The sequence below is a fragment of the Plutella xylostella genome, chromosome 5 (genome assembly GCF_932276165.1).
Source record: "Plutella xylostella chromosome 5, ilPluXylo3.1, whole genome shotgun sequence".
NCBI classification, from domain to species: Eukaryota; Metazoa; Arthropoda; class Insecta; order Lepidoptera; family Plutellidae; genus Plutella; species Plutella xylostella.
The window spans coordinates 10,995,733-11,019,598 of NC_063985.1; the positions used below are offsets into that span (position 1 = coordinate 10,995,733).

Consider the following 23,866-nt stretch of genomic DNA (forward strand, 5'->3'; position numbering starts at 1 on the left):
TGCACGAGTCCGGTATCGACAAAGATAAACGTTACCATGTATTATCGCGATTCACCATAAATAAGGCGCCGTGATTGGTAGAATGCGCCTCAAACGAGTTTATCGACGTCGATAACAGATCCGCATCGCAAGAGAGTTACATTTTAATATACATTACGGAGGAAAAGGGAATAGTCTTTTTTATTTCTTCAGTAGCACAATAATACAGGGTGGGCCAGTGAAAAGTTTAAATTTAAAAAATTCACGGAAAAAAACTATAAAAAATATTTCAAAAAATCTTTTTTTTAATATAACGTCAGAAGTCGGGTTTTTCTATGGGGATACCTGAAGCACCGTGTGTACATTCATAAACCAAGGACACTGCGTGAATTAAAAGCAAAGATTAGGGAAGAGATGGTGGCAATACCAACAATACGCAAAAGAGTATTGACAAATTTCCATTCTCGTTTGGAAGAATGCCGAAGTCGCAACGGTAGTAGTGGAATATTAATAAAAAGGATGTGAATACTAATTATTAAAATACACTGCCGGGCAATGAAATAGTTCCACCCACAAAATGCCGACAAACACCTTAATATCTCCTAAGATATAGAACCTAGCTTCATGAATTAAAAAGTTTAATGAAATATAGTTCATTATGCAAACATTTTTAAATGCAAACTCTTTTTAATAGTGTTATTTTCGAAGCCATGGATAAAAAAAGATAAAAAGCAAAATTTTCGGGTTTGAAAATTTAGGAAAACATTTGCTTCGTTTTTAGTTTTGCTTTTTATTTCATTCTTTTTTTTATCGTTGTGAAAGAATTATAAAATTGTAAAGTCTTACGGCTCTCGTACCCATAAATCATGCCCGTATCACGCGACGATTGTGCGAGAATCATCACCATGGTGGAAATAGGAACCAGCCAAAGAAATGCGGCCAGGATAATGGGTGTGACTCATACTACTGTACGACGAGTGATCTAAGGGTTTAGGGAGACTGGATTAAACCTGAGAAGACCAGGTACTGGCAAGCCAAGGTGCACCACAGTTCGAAAAGATCGATTCATTGCGGATATCATGTTAAGAAATCGACATCAGACGGGAGTAGCCGTTCAACAACAACTTCTACAAGTTCGAAGGGAGCCAAAAGCGAGTGGACAGTCAGGAGACGTCTGGCCGAAAGAAGATCAAAGCTTTACAGGCCAGCAAATGGCCCAAAACTGAAACGGCATCATAAAGTTGCCCGATTGCGATACGCCCGTGATCATACAGAATGGGGTGAGGACGAATGGGGCAGAGTGATGTTCTCAGATGAGTCACAATTTATGCTGTACCATCATGATGGGAGGAAAAGAGTATACCGACAACCAGGAGAACATTTTTCACAAGTATGTTTGAAGAAAAGGTGGCACACGGCGGAGGCAGTTTTCACGTGTGGGCGGGTATCTCTGCAGAGGGTCAAACGGCGTTAGTTCCAATCGAGAACGGGAACCTAACTACTGTGAGATACATCAATGAGGTCCTCAATGAACACGCTGGTCCGTTTTTGGCCAATATGGGCGAGAATGCCATGTTCATGCACGATAATGCACGGGCGCACACTGCTCAAGTTGTATATGAGTATCTTCATGAGGTCGGAATCCACAAAATGGAGTGGCCATCAAGGAACCCCGATTTGAATCCCATTGAGCATGGTTGGGACGAGCTTGACAGACCTGTGAGAGACGAGATCCACCTCCAATTACACTTTGTGGCTTGAAAGACGCCCTCATCAAAGAATGGGAGAACATTCCTCAGCATATGCTGAAGAATAAGGTATTCAGCATACCCAATCGCGTAGAAGCTGTATTGAGAGCACGTGGAGGAAACACAAAGTACTGAGTTATCAAAATACCATGTTTACACCTAATAAACGCATAATTTCAGATTTTGTTTTATTTGCCAAATGCCCCATTTTTTTAAAAACATTTAATTTAAATTTTTATTACAATATTTAAGTTTTTACATGGGAATATTCTGATGCGCTATTAAATATTCTACAATATTGCAGAAGGCGTCATTAAGCTAGCATTTCCCGTTTAGGAGTAATTTGGTGTTATATCAGTGGAACTATTTCATTGCCCGGCAGTGTATTTGAATTTTTATGATCAGTATAGCCTACGATAACATTTTTTTTACCTCGTTTTAGACTGTAAATAAGAACTTAAATTTTAATTAGGTACTTCAGTTCAGAATTGACTACTTTGTTACGAAACGAGGATCTGTCCTTCGTAAAATATACAGCAAAAATGTCAGTGGCTTGAATAATCAAAATCATTCCCCATGTTGCCGCTCGGCAGGAATATCTTCTTCTTCTTCAAGTGCCTCTCCACTATTGGAGGTTGGCAGTCAGCTCTGCATACTCGTTTCCTTCTCTTGCCAAGTGACATAGGTCTTCAACACTGGGAGTTTCTTTCCATCCAGGAATATCTGGATTTAGGTATTATTATGTAATGTAATTGTACTCCTCTATATGGAGTTATCATTATCACATAAAAAAAGCAAAAAACTGACATAATTTTGTTTCGCCATTCATTGGTAATGAAAAAAAAAACACGCACTCACGAATTGTACTAATGTACTCCCTTGCGGGGTAGGCAGAGGTGCATTTCTGCACCCACTTTTCGCCAGAGTGTTATGTTAGTCCCAATGTAATAGGGGGCGGGCCTATTGCCATTTTACGGGCACATCCAAGACCCGAGAACAAATATCTGTGTTTAAACAAATATCTGCCCCAGCCGGGAATCGAACCCGGGACCATCGGCTCAGTAGTCATGGACACTAACCACTACGCCATTCGGTCGTGATCGACATTGGTAATGAGTAAAGTCACAAATGTTCTAACCGAACTAATTCAAAATAAGAGGTCATTGGTAGAGGTGGGGTGAAATTTCCCGAGAGAAGCTGGTAATGGATGGAGAAGGAAGGATTATGGCAGAGCTTTCTATATTTTGTTAGGGGATAGCCTATCTGCAGCATTGGACTATTGTTGGCTAATATTGATTGCAGCGTTGCAAAACGTGAATGAAATTGATTCAAGTGAGGCGCAAAAAAGTTCTTCATCTAGGTCTAAAATATATTCATTTGTTTAATAGTATAAATCAATCTCTATACTCCTCTACTGCGTTAACTATTTTTATTGAAAAAAAGTCTGCGTATAATTTCAAGCTTTTTTCGATGATGCCCCTGAAAGAAGACTGTAATGGCGTATCAATAAAATAGTTCAGTGATCGGGAAGCATCAGCAACAGTAAATGAAAAGAAACGATTTTGCACTTACACTCCATCTAGTTTGTATTTAAATATCGCTGTTAAGCACTTAAGTTTATTGCTGACCAAATAGTTCTCCAAATGTTGTACCTATAACCTCTACTTTTTGGTCTCCAATTCCACAACCGCCTTTTTAGCCAAAAAATTACAAACCTCACTCAAAATCACGAATACTCGGCCTCTTGTGTAACATTAATCAACTATTAGGGGGTAGTGTAGCAGAAATAAAATATGACGATTCGTCGTGGGCAGAAATGTGCTGTCAACTAAGATGATGTATTTGAGCGTTTTCACAGAGCCAGTGGGCGCTTTGTCAATGTCTGCTATTAAAGGTCATCGCTCATAGCTTGAAGCCGTCTGCCTGATTCAAAACGCTTCTTGGACTTTGCATATACCTGTATAACTATACTGGATGTGTATATGTATGATGTAAGTTCTTTGGAAGGGTGCTTGTATTGGAACTGGCGTTGGTATCAGTATAGGAATTTGATGGCTGTGACTAGTTAGAAGCAGCTTACATGGTTGCATAGCAGGGCTGCATAATTATATTTTTTTATGAAAGGGCGTCTAGAAAATTCTCGAAAACTCGTAGAACAAAAGTAGTTTAAAATGAGCCCCAAAGTCACCTATATCGGCTTACCATAACACTTTTGTAACATCATGTTTAGTTATTTAGTCCTAAGCTTAAAAAAACAAAATTTCTGTTTTTTCTGAATCAGGGTTGCAGTCTAGATAGCTGAGAGCATTGCAGAGCAGCTTCACGGCTTCTTCTAGACAAGAAATTGTTAGTTCAGATAAAATTTAATAAAAGCCATCTTGTGCACAATAACAGAAAATGTATTGTACAATAATTGCGTGTATGCTTCTTGCGTTTTGTGATATAATTAAAGTTTTCAGAATTTCATATTGAAAAAGAAGTATTTTATAGTATAGGTAAATACTGTGCCTATTTCTTGAAGCATTAGATAGCTTAAGCATAAGAGCCTTTACATTCAAAACGATTTAGGAAACATTACTATTTGTCACATTACAGATAATTTTTTTGCAACATTTAGTCTTCTTATTCGATTCGAAAATTACTTTTGTAACTACATTGTCAGGGCTTATAAATAGAAATACAACATCCAGGAATATTATCATAGCATAGACATAACTGAAGACTGTCAAACATCTAAATTAAGTTTAAGCTAACAAAACCAAATGCAATGATTAGTCAACAATAATAACAACATCGGAAGCAACCGCAAGTACAATAGAAAAGTTTATTACCGTTCCCGGGGGCAAAGTCAGGTTTCTTGTTAAGAGGTAAATATTTGGGTTCGAAACTCCCTGTACCTCAGCTATTGATTCTGACAATAAAGCAGAGTTGATGCTTTACGCAAAATTGTTTATAAATCGTCATAAAAATACAATGAAATACTAACAAAAAAATTAGTTGGTAAAAAAGAGTGCGTAGACAAAAATACTACAAGTTTAAATGGTTGTTGTGAAAGTTTAGTTTCTGTAGAGATCATTATAGTTTTAATTTCCTTTAAAATGTAAGTCCCTATCTGTTGTCTATTTCATTTGCCGTGTCATGATATCGCTGTGTCCAACGCCAGCTAGCGCCAGCCCCCCGTCTACTGGTAGAATGGCGCCGGTGACTGCGCTGGCTCCAGACCACGCCACACACGCCACCATCCTGGCAATCTCCGCTGCATCACAGACGCGGCCCAGAGGGATCCCTCGCGCTGCGTCACTGAGCCATGACTCGTACTGGGACGAGTCGTAGCCTGTTAGACGCTGCACGAACGTCGTACGCTGCGGAGAATCAGATATATAGGTTAGAGGGGTATCAGAGCATATTAATACGAACTGGAAAGATTATAAAAAAGATTACAGATATATGGAAGCTGGATCAACAACTTCGACAAAAACCAATGGTTATTGTTTTTGTACAATATTATCAATACTGCCTTTAAATTAATAACATTCCAAACAAAGAAGATCTACTCACAGTTACACCAGGGCTGATTGTATTGACCCTGACTCCAAGGGGTGCCAACTCCAATGCTATGCACCTTGTGAAGTGGTCCAAAGCAGCCTGTAACTCATAAAAAACAGCTATAGCTAGAGTCTCAAAATGTATTTCAAATGATGCAGACAGAATTGGATAACGTCTAGCAGTTACTTATTACCTTTGACATGCTATATGGTAAAGACCCAACAGAAGTCATATAAGCGCTGACACTGGAGACGTTGACGATATTTCCTTTACTCTTGATGAGCTCTGGTACAAGCAAGCGGGTGAGGTTGTAAACACCTCGCACATTGGTGTTGAATACCTCATCAAAAGTCGTCATTTCTGCGCGCTGGATGCACGTTCTTGCTCCCATTCCCGCATTGTTTATTAGAACATCCAGTCTGTAGAAAAATAAATCTTATCAAACTGACCTAAAATGTTGTCTTCACCTATAAAAGGTTTCCGTTGAGAATTCCAAGATATATATAAATTAGCCTATAGGTACTTAGACACATAAGCGTCGGTTTGATACCATAGCATCCAAAATTTATCATGTACATGTTATCAGACTTCGTAGGTACCTTCCAAATCTTTGAACAGTTGCCTTGGCAATCTGCTCACAGCCATCGTCAGTAGCGAGATCCGACACAATTTCCAATACGTCTTTTCCTTTCACCCCTCGACACTTCTCTGCCACCATCCTGAGGTTCTCAGCATTCCTCCCTACTAGTGCCAGCGTGGCTCCATGTTCAGCCAGCAGCTCAGCAATAGCTTTCCCGATGCCCGCACTCGCTCCTGTTACCAGCACGACTTGGTCAGAGAAATCCATTGCGGGAAGTCGCTTGGCACTCAAGATATTTGAAAAGAGAAGGGTATTATAATGTTTTTATCAGTTAATTATTGTCATGCAAAATACAACGTAAGCAGTACGAGTTCTTAGAAGCGACTGAAAAAATAGTCTTGTTAAACACACATGAGAAAAAGAAAGTTATAAACATGTGTCTGCTCATAAGGTCTTGGTTATACTAGGACTTAATACTTTGTCGTTAATTTTGTAAGGAAAAGGGTTTTTCAATTCATCTTAAAAACTACTCTGCTAAATGCCAACTAAATAACAAATTCAGTATTATCACCAAAATAATTATGGGACTTTATTATATAGGTATATTTATTAAATCACTTTTTGAACCACACACACACGACATAGGTACCTATTATGTTGTAAAAAATATTCTCCTAGTGTGCCTACGTAGTATGTAAATGATTATGATAACTACATGTTAGCAAGTACCTGAAAGCATTTATAGGGACACCGCTAAAGAGTGTCCATTACATGCAATATTAATCTGGATTGATCGCGTATTGTCCTTACTGCACGTGCATGTATTAATTATGCAGGTGGGCAGTTCTTCTTTTTAACCTACATAATGGATAAAAAATTATCCCGAATTTGAAAAAAATAACTTTAGCTTTTTGGTGAACTCTAATAATTTTTATGATAGCTACATTTCTATTCTATCGAAAAAGGTGGTTGGCCGCGAAGTTTAAGTATTTTTTCAAGATTTTCAGAACATAATACGTGGATAAGGCAAAGAAAATTACACCTTCGTCACAGAATCTTTTATTTTATTTTAACGAAATAGTCTTCGTCGATTAAAATTAAACTTTTTTGATACGTTAATAAACAAAATACCATTTTAGAAAACATATGAAGGAATGGATTTTTAGTAATAACAAAATATTTATTAAGTAGTTATTACCACTCTGTCACAATTTCAGCTAAAATGAAGCTTGTTTTTGCTATAAATATTTTTTCGCTACTAATTACAGTCAAAAATTAACAGCATAGACGTTAACATCAATGACTAAATTTAATATGATTTTTTCAAAGTTGCACTATTTATAACAGAACATATAAACGACCAAAAATAAGTTGACTACCAGGAGACACCAATCGTTACAGAGTGGTAAACGATGTGACATAGTTGTTATTCTATTAAATATGCGGCAGTGTTTTGGAATAAAACAGTTTTATTTAAAAATAATAATTAAGTAACTTACTTATAAATCATTATGGTTTCAAGTTAGTCAAAAAAATTACTGGATATATCTTTATTATTAGTATAACTAATGAAATCACACTTGAGAACCTCTGGAGAGTGAAATATCCGTATTTCAGGAACTTAAAGGACAAATTAGTTCCAACTCCATAAAATAGTGTTTATCTGCACAAATAATATTTTCGGAAACCTAAAATTTAAGTAACATAATGGAAAATTACGTAATTTGTTAAAGTTTTAATCAGCCATATTTCGAAAATACAGCAGTGGCTCTTAGAACTTGAAAAAAATACTCTTTCCTTTTTTAATTGCCTTAGAAGCTGGAAGGACTTTAATGTTATCATCAAACATCCGATAAATCATTCTCCACCATATTAAACAGTCTACCACATTCATCGTCTGTTCTTGAGAACAATAGCACGAAATTACCTTTTTCACAAACGAAACTTTTTATTAATGCAGCGCAAGTGTATTGGACGTTCCTTTCGCTTCTTACTTTAACCAAAACGTACAGTTTCTCTTAAATTTTTCTTTGATGAATTTCCTCAGGTTGGAGTGTTTCGTAAGAATGTGACAGATTTGTCGTGTGACAGAGGGGTAAAATGTGTTGAAAAGTCGATTAGCATTTAAACAGTAACATAAAGTGTAATATTCACATGTTGATTGCAAAGTAATTGTTATTACCAATGAGTAAATAACAAAATAATAATTTAATTGTATTTTATTTTAACAATTACCTACGTGACGAAGCTGTCGCCGAATAAACACACGCACCTCCTGTCACACTTTGCGGGTGGCCGATACGCGGTGTCTGGATCTCAAAGGGGAAATCTTACCAAGGGGAAAAGAAGACCTTAAACTCTGATCGATGGCAATAAGGACGAGTGGCTCAAACAAATATTTTAAATGGCAACCTACGTGACAGAATGTAACTACTAAAACATTGGGTAGTAAGAGACAAATTTTCAACATTTTTTTAAAATATTTCTGAAATCATTTAAAAATATATATTTTGTTTTACTAAATAGGTAATATCTTCTGGAGTTTAAATAAATTTTTATATTTTATGTCGTCATATATATTTTTTGTAACATTATCAAATATGCGCAGGATGAAGTGGCGGGAGACAGCCAAGATTCGTATGAAATACACCTCTGTCACGCGGATTTACCACTCTGTAACGTAATTTTAAATACAAAAATATAAATTTATATTTTTGTAAACGTGCACAGCCGTTGTGTTTTTAGTACAATGCACGCTGAAATATAAATAAATAAATAAATATTTGAAAAACTCATGATTTTTTCTTCACAACTGATGGAGACTAAGTTATGTAGGTTAAAAAGAAGAACTGCCCAGGTATGTTATCATGTAAGTAATCCGTGAGATAAAATATTATCAAAAAAGATCCCATGTTTGTTCCTAATTTTCATTTTATTGCTAAGATAATTAAACTTTTTCCTCTGGGACAAATAATTTTCTTGACCTGTACCCGTATCACGAAAATTCGAGCTAACGAATAGAATCGAATGCGAGTGCGACTATTATCAACTTGACAGCACTTTCGAACACTTTTTACCTTTCGAATGAGTTTCGAAAAGAATGACCTCAGAGTACATAATATTATTCTGACAATGACCTATGGAATGATAGCTGTCAAACTTTCGCAAATCTATACACCGCCATTTTGTTGTTGACAGGTTGACAGCACTTTCGAATAGACTATCGAATAGAATGTGCTGCGTTTTTTCCGGATCGCTCTACTGTTATGTTTTTTCAGCCACTACTGTAGAGCGGAAAAGGGCTCAATCTCATAGACCAAGTATGTCAAGATGCAGTATTTGCTGTGAGGGGCTGTATGTGAGTGTGAGTACGTGTGTGCATGTGTGAGTACAAGTAAATAATAAAGCCTACAATCCCGCTCGGTAACAAGATGTATGTTTGCGGACTACCCGCGAAAGTAATTAAGAGTTTAACAGGAGTTAGACAATTTTATCAGAAACTTGAAATCAACTCAACTGACACTCAACGCCGAGCTTCTGTTGATTTTTTTAGAAAAATTCATGAAATGTAATATAGTTATTATGTGAAAATCGGTTGATGTGTCGGTCTGTCACCAACTCACCACAAAGCATAATCTCTACAAAAAGTTAAACTGTTATTTTGCGGCATAAGTGACGCTACGAACACTACCAGCCGTAGCCGTCATTGTTGTAGCCACACATGTTAGGTATCTGTCTATGTAAATACTATATAACGTGAAGAGTTAGAAACCTACTAGCTGCTACTTTGATACATAGATTGTAAGGATCAGATTTAGTTCTACACCCTCGATTTCTGCACAGCTGACAGCCTGGACAAAATTTCTTACTTTTTGTCATAGAATTCCAACGGGAATTTATTTTAAGTCGAGGTGTATCCGTGGGACAGCTTGTCCAAAAATGCCAGTTGTGTATTATATTTATTAGAATCTATATATAAAATTAATTTACAAAATAACAGATTACAAACAAATCACATCGCAGTTCTGCATTGATTGCATCGACGTTGTTTAACGACAAGCGCGATCAACCCAACAATGAAAACGCTGTAGCTTCTGTCTCTGTGTGTGTGTAATTTAGAATGTACCAGATAGATAAAGAGCCGGTGTAATTAGTTAGGTACAAAGTCCTGATAGAGTAATTCGCTGGCCGCACTCTGTCACTGTCCGCGGCGCTCGGGGGATTCACGAATGTGTTCCCCTTCAAGCGTGGACGTTTAATCATGTTTATCTTTTTAGAAATTTGAGCTGATTTTTCAATGGACATATATACCTAAAGCTCACAAAGCGAGCCACCCACTTTTCGCAGCACATTTTTACTCACGTGATAGGTTGCGAACCATACTCGTATCGCCGTTTTGGAATAAGTACAATGCGCTTAGGATACACATCTAGAATCTAGATGTGCAGGTTTCCCCACGATGTTTTCAATCACCGTAAGAGCACGTGATAGTATTGTACTTAAACTCCTTAATTGAAGTATCAAGAAATCCCATCTGATCGATTCCTGATGGTGCAGTTTACCCAAAATATTGGAAAATTAAAGTAAGTACCTACTTCTTTTTAATCCACTAGTTTTTCTGTACTTAAATTTCCAAAAAAAACTATTATACATACCTACATTATTTATTACTAGCAAAGTGATCACTGTGGACCATAAGCTTACTCTCTGTCAACGTCGCACAGTGGGCTGCGTTCTCGGGATTATCGGACATATGTTCGAATTTTCGGGCCTACTCGGGCGCACTGCGGTTAGACCCATGTACCTACCTAAAGCCTGGGCCCTGAAGTGTACATGTAAATATATCTCTCAGTGTAAGAGCATATTCATGTATTGGGTTATTTATTCAAGGATTAATGGATGGCCTTTTTAATTTTAGAGAACATTTTTGGCCACTTGATATTCTACATCTGAGTACTTTTTTTTATATAAGTATAATATTTAAAAGCACGGGGTTGTAATCATGTATAACAATTTAGAGACATTTCCACGAGAGATCCATGCTTGCATGAAAAGTTGCATGAATATAGTATACTGTGTTTTCTTATTTATAGTTGACTAAAGTAATATAAAATAGTGTTAAAAAGCTGCAACATTGATCTCATGACTTTTTCAAACGTTTTAAATGTAAACATGAAAAAAAAAGCTTCACACAGACATCCGCAGATCTAACTTAATAAATTGGGTTCGGTTTCCCAACTGTCCGATGTCCGATAGAGTACGTAATCCGGGTCAACGCACTCACTCAATGTCGTGGTCGCTGGGCTTAACTCCGACATAGGGTTGAAAAGCTGTTGTAGCTAGTAGCTCATCGGGTAACGTGTATTCTTCTCAAAGAGAAAACAAGGGATGTAGGCATAATTAATCTTTGGCATAGATTTTTTCACATTGGAATTTATAATTATGGATTGTTATTGTTATGTCTATAGGTAAATGAGATCATTGTGTATTCATAGGTTTTTGTTTACTTGTGTGTAGTAAAACCAAAACCCTGAAGCATTATAATTATCCTGCATATGGCCATGCAGAGTGTAGGTAGGTAGTTTAAGTAAAGTAATAATAACAACAAAGAAAATATATTTAAAAAATTAACAATGTTAGTTAAAACCACAATCAGAAGAATAATCAAGTACTTACGTACCTAACCTGTTACAAAAACAAAAAAAAATGGTATATGTATACTTAACTGAAACTAAATTTAACTTGCTCCCCTTTCTAAATCAAATCAAAAGATTGGTGTAATAAAAAGTGGGTGAATTACTGTAGCCACTCAAAATGGACTCTGTTTCGGAAGTTAACTTCATATCATGCACCTGGACACAAGGAGAATTCGGAATTAGGGACGAAAGTGGAATAATTCCAACCATAAATTCAACTTTTATACCTGTTAAGGAGATTCCGAACTGATCACGGGCACTCTGGACATCTTAGTAGTAAACGTTTTAATAATCGAATTTTGTGATTCCATTTCACTGATCGGTTACTTTTTCATACTATTATGTGCATACAGGATCGAATTATGTATTTATTATTTGTATTTTCAGTTTACACTTTCAGTCGTTGACTAAGGAAGTATTACGTAATTATATAAGTAATTATACACCTACATAATATTATGTAAGGTGCAGTTGATACGTCACAACAATGATGAGTCTGTTTGTGCACTCCAAAATGAACATTATTGTAAATGAAGTCGATCGAAGGTATTAAAATTTGTTACTCCAATATAGGTCTCTATTGTTCATGAGGCGGTTGGCTTTCGCTTATTGTGAAGTAACCACTATTGTAGCAACGGATCATTAAGTCAATGATCAGACAGGAAATTGCAGCGGCACGACTCACGGGCCCCCAGCGAGACGCTGGATCGACATAATTTAACTTTTTCCTATTATCTTTATGCTGACGTCGTTAAATACTTCATCCACATTCGGGACTATTACTTACTACTGAAAGAAAAGCTGTGGACTTTCGTAGTGAATAAACATAAAAATGTATAATTTTTGGTGTATAAAAATTATGGATAATATTATAACTACATAACGTTGTACACTCACGGGCAATGAAATAGTTCCACTCGTAAAAAGCCGACACCAAATGACCCCAATTTTTTGATGTATAAAAATGAATAGATAATAACTGTGCTACCACAAAAAACTTTAAACATTGTTTAACAAGTGTTTAAATCTTAATTGGACAGATTTTGTAGGCGTTTGACAGCGCTAAACAACTGTTAACACTGTCTATTTTTTTGTAGTAAGACCCTAGGTGTTTTTCTCAGTGGAACCTTTTCATTGCCCGTGAGTGTAATAACAAAACACGTCAAAATGATTAAAAATTAAGACGAGGTACAAATTATTATAATTAACTAAGAAACGTAAGGAAGCACAAGTAATTGAGCGGAATATATCGTGCGCTGAAAATTAGCTTTGATAAAATTTCAGGCGGAAACGGAAGTGAAGGCCTTAGTTTTCGTGCAGCGTATTTTCACTTCTTTCACGAATAAATTGAGGGCCTCATTTTGTATTTTGGAATATAAAAAGCGATTGAATCATTTACCTTTTTTTTTTCTTTTTTTTATGTAGCCATTTCAGTGTCCCACTGCTGGGCAAAGGCCTCCCCATGTTCACTTCACACGTCTCTATTGTCGACGACAGACAGAGGACAGATTTTTGCCGGATTGGCGTCAGATGGTCGACAATAATTTACCTATTCATGATCAATTGAACCTACATACAGTCCAACTATAAAGTCATGACAATAAAGAGTGCGATTTTGCTAAGACTTTTTATCGTTATCAGTTATTTACATACCTACATTTTAAAAATAAAATACCATTTGGGTATGGCTTTTTAACGGATTTGTCCTTAAATAAATATAATACAACGGTCTGAAACAATTTGTTAGAATCCACTTCCGCTTTCAAGTCTTTATAGTTTTACTGTAGTTACAGGTTTTTGCCCCCATTCCACCACGTAGACTAAAAGACCTCTTTCCAAATGGGCAGTTCATTTGGGGTTAGTTGAAAATATTGTTGTAAGTAATTTTACTATTTATTATAAAACAAAATATCGTTACTTTCTTATTTTTATCTTTGTAGGCGTCCTTTATTTTTATCTGATTATGATTATTAGGGTGCTTTTCCACCAGAGATGTGCTATGCTACGATGCTATGGATGCGTTTGATATCCACCAATCATAATTATTGGTGCACATAGCTTAGCACTGGTGGAAACGGATTCAACTAAGATATGTTTTTTGTATGGAATGATGCGTGCTATGGATGTGTGCTATGGATGCGTGCTATGGATATGTGCTATGGACCATCGCGAGTTGTGTAGTCGTTTCCCTACTATCGATACATAGCATAGCTCGAGATGCGCATCTTTCTCGCACAGCTACTTTGCGGCGGCGCATCTTCGTAGCGCATCTTCCTCGCACAGCTACCTAGCGTAGTATTGGTGGAAACGGTCACATATTTTCGTAGCGTAGATATCACATCTTCGCAGCATAGCTGCATAGCACATCTCTGGTGGAAAAGCACCCTTATACGTCTTAATAGTTGTAGAGCGTAAGTAGGTATATTGTGAATCTTCAACTTTCTCATGAAACTTTAAAAGTATAAATGTATTTGTAATTTTCTACTTCAAAACTAGTGTAAAGACACCACTGTGTAAGAGGAAAGTTTCGCCGAATTTCATACGAACACGCCCCAAGCAATCAGGCTGCTATGCCGCGACTACCTACTTATTATTAATGTGAGTATATAGTTTGTATATAGGGTGAAAATTTATCAGTGACGTTCTCCTTGACATGTACGGAAATATGACACACATATATATATATTATATAACTATATATAACTATATATATTATATATATATACCTATAATATGACACACATATTATAGGTATATATATATAATATATATAGTTATTAGATATTTATTTGTTGTTTTATTTATTTAGTGTATGTACTGTTTAAGTAGTATATATTTTATGTATATATATACTTGCACCACAACTACCTCACAATCATATAGACTTACTCTCTTCCATCCAAAGGTTGTCTGGTAGAGATTGCTATAAGCAATAAGGCCGCCTTTTTGTACTGTTTTATTTTTAAGTTTTGTTATTTGTATTTTTTTTTTTCTTGGTGCAAATAAAGTGTTTTGTATTGTATTGTATTGTATGACCGATAAAATTCGTTGGTATATTATTTAACAGGGCAGAACATTGAGATTGGCTTCAAATTTTATACACTCTCAAGCAATGAAATAGTTCCAGTGACAAAGTTACAATGACTCTTTCTCTTTTAGCGTGTCCTTAGTGTATCATTATACATAGAAAGAGGATATAGACTACTAGCCCATAAGTTAGTAGTAGTAGTAGTAGTATAAGTTTATTTCTTTACACTTAAACACTTAAAATAACATTTAAAACTTAAAATCTATAATACAATAAGGGCGGCCTTATCGCTAAAATCGATCTCTTCCAGGCAACCCTACGAGCTAAGAGAGACAATTTTGAATATAAATGAGGAAGTTGTACAAAAATATAAACACCAAATGGAAAGTAAATTAATACCTACTTAAGGTAGTTGATTATGTCACTCGAGAAGGCTTTTTCGTGCAGCTCACTTTTACCATATTATTTAGCATAATAATAATATTTATATTTAGCATAACACACTATCTCTCACTTAGTTTCCTCTCCCAAGAACTTCGTTTTCAGCGAACTCCAGACAGAGATATCCACTTTTATCAACTTAGTTGTGGGCGCAGTAAAATGGAAGAGGTACTGTGTCTTTCAACATTGTTTCATGCCCAATGTGTCTCTGTCATCTAGGAATCTATTGTTTTTTTATGGTAGGTAGAATTTTAAATAAGGATTGCACCGAATAGGTGCTGCTATGATCTCGAGCATGAATTTGCATATTCTACTATATACTATATTTAAATAGTTCCAGAAACGATTGGTAGCTTCGCTCGCACAAGACATTCAATATGAACAATTTATACTACTTAAGAGGCACCACTTTTCCAGTTCGGATCTAGTTGTGGTGAGAACAAGTTTCAATGTTCCTTACTTTATTTTCTTGGCGGATAGTCGGGGCGATCATGTGGCAAAACGCCCTTATGGATTTCGCCCGGGGCAACTTTGACTTGCGGGGCCGCCCGGGATGAATCGAACGCTGTTTGAGAGCAAATCGATGTTCTTTTGTTCACAGTTACGAATGCACGTACTTAAATATTTATTGATGTATAGCTTCAACTCCAAGGATGTGTAAAAGTTGAAACTTATTAGACTATATTAATGGAAATCCGAAAGAAATCCAAAATGAAAACTGATAGAATGAATTTTATGTATTTTTCTTATAATCGACTTGTTTATCATTCAAATAGATAAAAACACTCTTTTATTTTCTAGTAATTTTGCAAGAAAACCTGTGCTAAAAGCAATTTACAAAATATGACTTCAGGACTCAGGTAACCTTCCGTGCATGAATGAAGTGACACATTTCCTCCTTACTCAGCTACATTTACTTCTCAGCTGGTATAAAAAGATTTCTTCCAGAGACATGCTGAGCAGCTATATACACTACTATACACTAAGATAAGGTGATTAAGCTATACTAATATGCATGACCACTTAAGTTAAGCGTTCAATAATTGTATCGTGCGTATCGCACTAAACGGATTGTCATAAATGTATGGAGAAACGGCGTCAGCAATGCCGTTGAAGTGGGCGCACTTGTGTGAATTTCTAAATACCTAACCTGCCTACCTAAGTACCTACGTGAACATTTCTATTAAAATTTCGCTTGGTAAAAACGTTTCAACCATTCCTAAGTTATGTCTACAGCTCCAACAATGACTACAATAATAATGGTGGATAGCTAATGCATGTATAGCATTGTATAGCCACATAGCATATCGCATATATTGGAATAGAACCTTAAATGTGAGGTGGGCAGCACTGACAGCGGGTGAATGATGGATGAGGCGTCGTGATGTTTCCGCTCAAACGGTGCCTTTTTATCAACTCTGGAATTAAACGTATGCTTACGATGAGTATGGAGGATGTTGCCTCGTGAAGAAATTATAGAATGCCGTGGAAATATTAATACCTAATAAGTAATATTTATCCAGAAAACTTTAGGTAGTAAGTTACAATAGGTCAATTCTTGATAGGAACTGAAGAACGATGAACTCGGAAATTACATAGTTTTTCCTGTGTTTCAGATGAAAAAGCTCTTACATACAAAAACAAACCTGCCCCGAGATAGAACAGTAACTTCGCAATGGATTTAGCTTGTTTGGCAGATATTATTCCGTTACATGATATCTAACAAAACTAGCCTCGTTTAAAACATTAGCCCAAGTACAATGTAAGTAACACCGCTAACAGCGAACAATAAAATAACTTTGCAATTGTTTAACAAAGTGTCGATAGCACGACTGCAAGTCCAAGTATAGTTAGCGGGAAGTTTGAAATGAACATTTAGTTAGGTAGCGCCGGGATCTTCGGAACATGGCGTCAAATGCAAGGTCTTCCGACTAGTTCCGGTGGCTGGAGATATCCTCGGAACATGGGTGTAAAGGGGAATTGATCAATGTTCATTTAAAATTAATTTCGTTACCGATACTAGTGAATTAATATGTATATAAATTTACACTTCCGAAATGTGTTATCAAATGATATGGCTTAATAATTGAGCGCAAAATTTTAAGGTATCAAAAATGTTATTAATTGAAAAAAAAGTTTCGAACATAGATTAACAATAGGTTTAAGCTAATGGAAAGTTTTAGTAATGGAAATTGGGTAGTTAACAACTGAAAAGGCAACAGCGAAATGACACTACTCTAACAAATGGAAATTTTCATAAACCACACAACAAAAGATATTAAGTAGTCAATAAATCCACCGCCTGTTTTGAATACTTTGCGTATTATTTTATTTAAACTTTGTTTAAAAATTCTGATAATTTTAGTTAATATATTATTTTAAAGTTCCAACGCACATCTCTTCTCATTCCTTGTCCTGATCTTGATCGCTGCGTCGAACATCTTTTGCCCGCGGACTGTTTTCAACTTTAACAAATGATTTGTGGTAATTTGTACTAAGCTGGTTGGGTAGGAAGATTTTACCCGGGCCTGTGTCCAGACCCCTTAGCATGAATTTTCATCGAGAACGTGAAGTAGAATACATCGGGTAATTTTGTATGAAAATATGAACAGCGCCCCTGGTGGTCGGTAGCAGAACTAAAACTTCCCTACAAAATTCATCGAGTAATTAATTTCCCGTCACGTTCACGATGAAAATTCATGCTAAGGGGTCTGGATTGTCATGATGGCCGGGGTACATAGTTTTAAAATGAGTAATACCTACCTACGTGAACGGCCGGGACACATAGTTTTCAATATGAATAATACGTATAATGTAGCTATAATCTCAAGCGCTTGCTTTGTCAAAATAAAGGGAAAAAATTGCTTGATATCTAAAAGAAAATGTGTATTTTCGGACAAATCAAATATACTTACTTGAAAGTCTGATAATAAAGAAAATAATACACTAACAACCCTTTCCAGCAATAAAACCCGAATATCATTAGTTTATGTAATGCAATTTGCAGTAAAACCTGACCGTAGTAGGGAAACCACGAGTAAATAATTCGGTCTTTTATGTGACATCAAAGTAACATCACGAAAGTAAAGTTTGGGCGTAGAACTAGTGGAGTCCTGTTGATTAGAAAAAGTTCGTCCAATAACTGAGCATGAAGAATAAGTATCTGCCTTAGATAATTATCTCTTTACACACTTGAATGCAATGAAAAAGTTCCTATTAGAAAATGTCGACACCAAGGGACCCTAATGTTTAATAATTTGATTAAAATATTTACGCTTTTAGGTAATATTCTGATGCGCTGTTAAAATGTACTTCAATATTGCAGACGGTGGGTAGTTAATTCCGTTTGACGGCCGAATGGCGCAGTGGTTAGTGACCCTGACTGCTGAGCCGAAGGTCCCGGGTTCGATTCCCGGCTGGGGCAGATATTTGTTTAAACACAGATATTTGTTATCGGGTCTTGGCTGTTGATATTTATAATTAGTATCTATCTATCTATGTATTTGTGTAAATATATCAGCTGTCCGACACCCATAACACATGGCTTTTCTTTGGAGAGGTCAATAACTAGCAAATGGCGATGGTTGGTTGTTGCCAATACTGAAAATGCCATGTACGGTGGCCTGCGCCTAAAAGTATACAGGCGGAGTTTATAAAATAGCGATCCCTGATGATGAAGGGACCAGCTACATCTGTTATAAATCTGGGGACGTGTTGTGTGTGATGTGTGTAGCAGTGGTGTTTATGTGGATGTGCTTGAGCAGCATGTGAGCTTGAGATCGCTATTTAAAAAATTCCACCTGTATACTTTTAGGCGCAGGCCACCGCACCTACGCGGAAAGCTTTTTATTATTTATAACTATACCCGGGTTATTAATAGCTTATACCTATGCAGTTAAATGTAATTTTAAAACCGCTGCATCGTATTTTGTACAAAATAAATATGGCAAAGCAGTTTTTTAGTTAAATCTCATATTATTATTATGAAAATGCATTCACTAAAAGAAGTAAAATTTACAGCATTTTATTGGAAGGCGAGGGGTCGCCCTCCAATAAATTTCTAGGTAATACAACACCAATTAAAATTCATTTTAGCCAAACAACGTCCGTTTATTAATATGCATAAAACATGAACCCCGGAGCTAACCACACATCGCGAACAAATCGAGTGGCCACAGCTTCGTTCCCAAAAATAACAAGCGAGCTTCGAATCAAATCACACTGCTTAATACCCCCCGGCGACCGCGCGTAAAAACAAATATCTACATGATTTATTTCGGAAAATTCTCCCGCTTATCTCTGGTTTCCCACTTGATTTACAGAAGGTATATCGCGACCGCTATCGCCACCGACCCTTGCTCGCTATCTGCTGCCGCCCACCCATAAACAACAACAAAAATACACTGAAAATTATCTTTAGCCGTACAATACTTTGAATACACCCGCAGAACAGCCAAAATGATAAAAACATAACCGGATAAATTAAAACCACGTGACAAATAAGCTTTTGAGCAGCCATATCGATTTGCGATTCATGGCTGTTTGAATAAGAATCTACATAAGCTATGGGACAATCTAATTATTGATTTGACTGCGTATCAAAGGTAGGTACGTACAGACTTAGAACAGAATAATATCTATGGTAGGGGGTGAAAACCTCAACAAGTTTAACCAGGAACAATCCACTTTTTAGCGCTCCTCAACTTTACTTTCTTTAAACGTTAGAAATACGCCCGCGGAGTAACAAAAGTGATAAAAACAGTATTTCACACAGATAGTTCATCTGCATCATAAACAGAAACATTGTTTGAACATAATTGCGAGTTATTGTGAATAAAGCCAGTCTCGTCGCGTCGTGCCCCATCCTGAAGTCCCCAATCTTTACCCAAGTTTAGAACAGAATAATAGAATATAATATTAATTTATCAAACACCACTTTAATTAAACTTACAAATTATACTTAGAGGTTACAGAGTAGGAACAATTTTAAATAGGCCTTATGGTGATGTTTTCTCTTACAGTTTACTCGTAGTGTAAGTATAGTTTGATGTTGTCTCTTATAATTCTAAGGGTGCAGATTAAAGCGCTGAAGGGTACGTGATAAATTTTCGACCGGGGTAGATCTGTTTTTCTATTGCGAAAAATGCATTCAGGAACGTTTCAGCAACGACATATTAAGTTTTAGACATTTAAGGCTTTAAAGTGTCTGTTCTTATTAGATAATGTAGGTATTTTGTTTATTGTAAAACTAATGAAAAAAATGCATTGCCTTTTGCACGATACCTTGGAAACCGCTGGTCTAACCGAATTAGGTTGTCTAGAAATTGAAAATCTAGAATGAGCGGGAGTCGGGACAGGCTTTTTCCTACCGAACTAATTACTGGGACGACCGTCATATTGAATTAACTTCAGTATTCGACTCGCTGAAATCAATAAACTCATCTTTGTTTTCGAAATTCAGGACTGAATTTAGAATGTTAGGCTTTTACCAAAACTGCATTATTATAGTTGAAAAAAATCTTTAGCCTTTAATTTGGTTGATATATTTCAGTAAAAATGGCATTTACGCGTAGGTACGTACCCATAAAATTGTAAATAAGTAGCTGATGTAATTTTCAAATTCAGTTTTGATAGATTTGAATCGAATAAACAAAATAAATATTTTATTTTATTTGCATACATAACTTTCACCAGCATGGCTGACATGAATGAATCAGATGGATTCATAAAAAATAAATATTCACGAGATTTATCTACGCGTAGAACAAATGGTGCGGAATGTGTAGGGGGGAAATTCATCAGTGAACAACTTGAAGGCAGATGATATCAACCACTGATTAAACTTATCTGAATTCGGAAACGGAATTTAGATACTCGTACATACAGGCCATTTGGAATTTTGTAGCGGCGGCACGCAAAAAACTGATCCGAGGTGTCGATTTTCAGCCAATTCATAAAAGTGTCAATATCTCGAAAACTATCTATTTTTTACAAAGGCCATATTATGATATTCTGGCCACTCATGAGCTGGCCTATCAGCCCTTAAAGGGGTAACGTTGACTTATGGGACATCCTGTTAAAATATTCTATAGATATTGTACACAAAAACAGGTTAACTTGTCTCTAAATGAGAGTCGTAGATAATTGGCTACAAGATAGTCGGTCCAAATGACTAAAGGGCGTCACTTGCTTCGTTTTCCAGTTCATAATAGTCTCACATTAGTACATTAGAAAGGCCGGTCATCACACATAAAATGCCGTCCTGTGTTTATGTAAAATCATATGAAATATGGAACCATATATTTTCTGCATTCGATGGAGATTGGCGGCGGTGGTGAATTATTGTTGGACGTTATCAATAAATGGTGGGTCCGGTGTGATCATCAATCAGGAATCAGGAACTGTGTGTGTTGGTAGCGTAACGCGACCACATCAACTGTGCTGCGTCAGTAGTTCAATTGTTTAGCAAACTATTTGTCTGGTATCTAAACAGTAGATTCAGTTTTCCTAAAATCCTTATTTACAGGTTCCGTAGATTCAGATACCACTTCAACCTATAAAACTTTCATTTAAAGGCCTCTACACACCAAAGCCGCTGACCCGGCGGCTCGGGCCGCCGGCTCAACCCGCCGGCCTCATTTTGTACAATCATGCCTCATTTTGTACTATGTTAACCCGCCGGCACGGTTTATAGTTTCTTTACATAGCGGCTTTGGTGTGTAGAGGCCTTAAAGTATTTCCTATTTTACTTCCTAACCTATATATAACATTTCATTATATACTATTAGGTAACGCATCGACGCTATGGTTATATAAAAGTAGGCTACACTTATGGTGCCATTTGGCGGCGAACTACATGAGGCTGCAGCATAGGTAACGTATCGCAACTAGAGAAGGTGTAGTGAAAAAACCACGGGTCGAAGGTTGTATTGGTCGAGTTTTTACGTAAATAGATACAGAAGCAGCGCCAAGCTTATGTGCTTTTCAGGAAACTCCACGAAAACTTGCCAGATCGTTCATTTGTGCTTCAACTCTCTTTTGTAACTGTTATATTTTTTCCTGTTATTTGTTAATGTTATGTTATTACTAAGTTTTCGAATATGGTAGAGGTACTGAACTGCTCCAATCATAAGGTTTGCTCGAGATTTTATCTACCAAGAAAGATACCGAAGTAAATCTAATTTGACGTAGCAGCATACATATTTATTTTAAATGAAAATCTTGTTAAATTAATCGAAATGTAATGGATAGTAAATTCAATTTAATATTTTTTACATCGACGTTTCTCTTAAGAGACGTAAGTGAAATTTACACAGCAAATCTCGCATTGGTTAACTTTTATCTTGTTTCCAACCCGCTGATAGCTCAGTATCTACTGATGATGTAGCACTAATTACTCCACTTCACTAAAGCCTCTCTAGGTCTAGACTCTATAAACTTAATTTACTTGATGACATGAATCACTTTACTTTCCCGGCCCAATCGTACAAGCTTTCCTAATGAATGCGGTGGCTAACTTAGAATTTGGTCCAATAGGAATGGCTGGAGCGGTGGTGGCGTAATGGATAAGGCCTCGTCCTCTGAATCGAGAGGCCGTGGGTTCAAATCCTGGCCTGTACCAATTAATTCTTTCAATTGTGTTTTCAATTAAGGAGTTTATAAATCACTGTAAGCGATGATACCGCCATTTTTACATAAGTGATAGATTAAGTTTTTCGTAATTGTGCTGCCTGTGTTCACAAAAAAATAATGATTATGTACAAATAAAGAATAAAAAATCTATAAGTATACCTCTATTATAATAATATGTAGCATCGATTTTTGACATCAATAAAGTGGCCTAAATAATGGCGAAATTAATAATGGCGTCACAATATGTTTTCTTGGAATTCATTTTGGCGCTTACTGAAACGGCTGTGAGCTTTTGCGAAGTCGCTGACACATTCTACGAAACCCATTCATTATCAGGACAAAGCTTTTGTTTCCTTTTTTGTGCCCCCGCGTATCTGTTTGGTTACATTAAAACGTCCGCTTTAGGCATCCAGTCTGAAATGTGTATTTTTTCTTAAACAAAGCCAAGAGGGACTTTGTTTTCAGTAACATTAAGCGTCTAAGCACATAAAGTAGATAGTAGTTTTGGCTTGCCTTTTTCAGTTTTATTAGAGAAAAAACCTTAGGCAGCGTTCCCACTACGCCGGACCGGTAGATCTGCCGCGCCGGTAAATCTGCCGGAAGAGCTAGTGGCTGTACAATTTATATGAAGCTATTCACATTATCCCGGGTCCGGCATTTTTGCCGAGCCCGGCATTTCTACCGAACGTTTTGTCACTACGGCAGCGTTCCCACTACGCCGGACCGGCAGATCTGCCGCGCCGGTAAATCTGCCGGAAGAGCTAGTGGCTGTACAATTTATATGAAGCTATTCACATTATCCCGGGTCCGGCATTTTTGCCGAGCCCGGCATTTCTACCGAACGTTTTGTCACTACGAATTGCCGGTAGAACGACCGGGCCCGGAGTAAGGCAGCGTTCCCACTACGCCGGACCGGCAGATCTGCCGAAAACCGGACACCGGACAGAGTGTTCACATTACATCGGATCCCGGAAGAAATTCAGACAGTCCTCAGTTGAATTTGGACCTGCGCGCACAATGGACGACGAAATTGTTGTGTTGTGGTGGTATCTTAATAGAAGCCAAAATAAAAGAAAACATTGGGTACACCCTATCTTACGGGAAAGATTTTCCATTCTTTTCATTTTACATCCAGGGGCGAGGGGAGCACGAGCGGGGCGAGCGGGGGACAGATACCGGCACAAACTCGTTCACATTACTCCGGGCCCGGTCGTTC

At 36.9% G+C, this 23,866-nt stretch overlaps 1 protein-coding gene across 1 annotated transcript; it reads right to left on the reverse strand.

Moving 5' to 3' along the window:
- Positions 1-4,071: 4,071 nt before the first annotated feature.
- LOC105386361 (3-oxoacyl-[acyl-carrier-protein] reductase FabG) lies at positions 4,072-6,230 on the reverse strand. The gene is made up of 4 exons (XM_011556890.3): positions 5,873-6,230; positions 5,467-5,692; positions 5,286-5,372; positions 4,072-5,089 (listed from the first exon to the last, which is right to left on the reverse strand). The coding sequence occupies exons 1-4, from the start codon at positions 6,118-6,120 to the stop codon at positions 4,847-4,849; spliced, it is 804 nt and encodes a 267-aa protein (XP_011555192.3). The 5' UTR covers positions 6,121-6,230; the 3' UTR covers positions 4,072-4,846.
- Positions 6,231-23,866: the final 17,636 nt, after the last annotated feature.

Bases quoted from the DNA above. Each gene is read 5' to 3' on its own strand.
- LOC105386361 (XM_011556890.3), bottom strand. From the start codon at position 6,120: ATGGATTTCTCTGACCAAGTCGTGCTGGTAACAGGAGCGAGTGCGGGC. The intron at 5,693-5,872 runs GTACCTACGAAG...ATTTTTCTACAG, and splicing joins ACTGTTCAAAGATTTGGAAG to ACTGGATGTTCTAATAAACA. The intron at 5,090-5,285 runs GTGAGTAGATCT...GATTCTCCGCAG, and splicing joins CAATCAGCCCTGGTGTAACT to CGTACGACGTTCGTGCAGCG.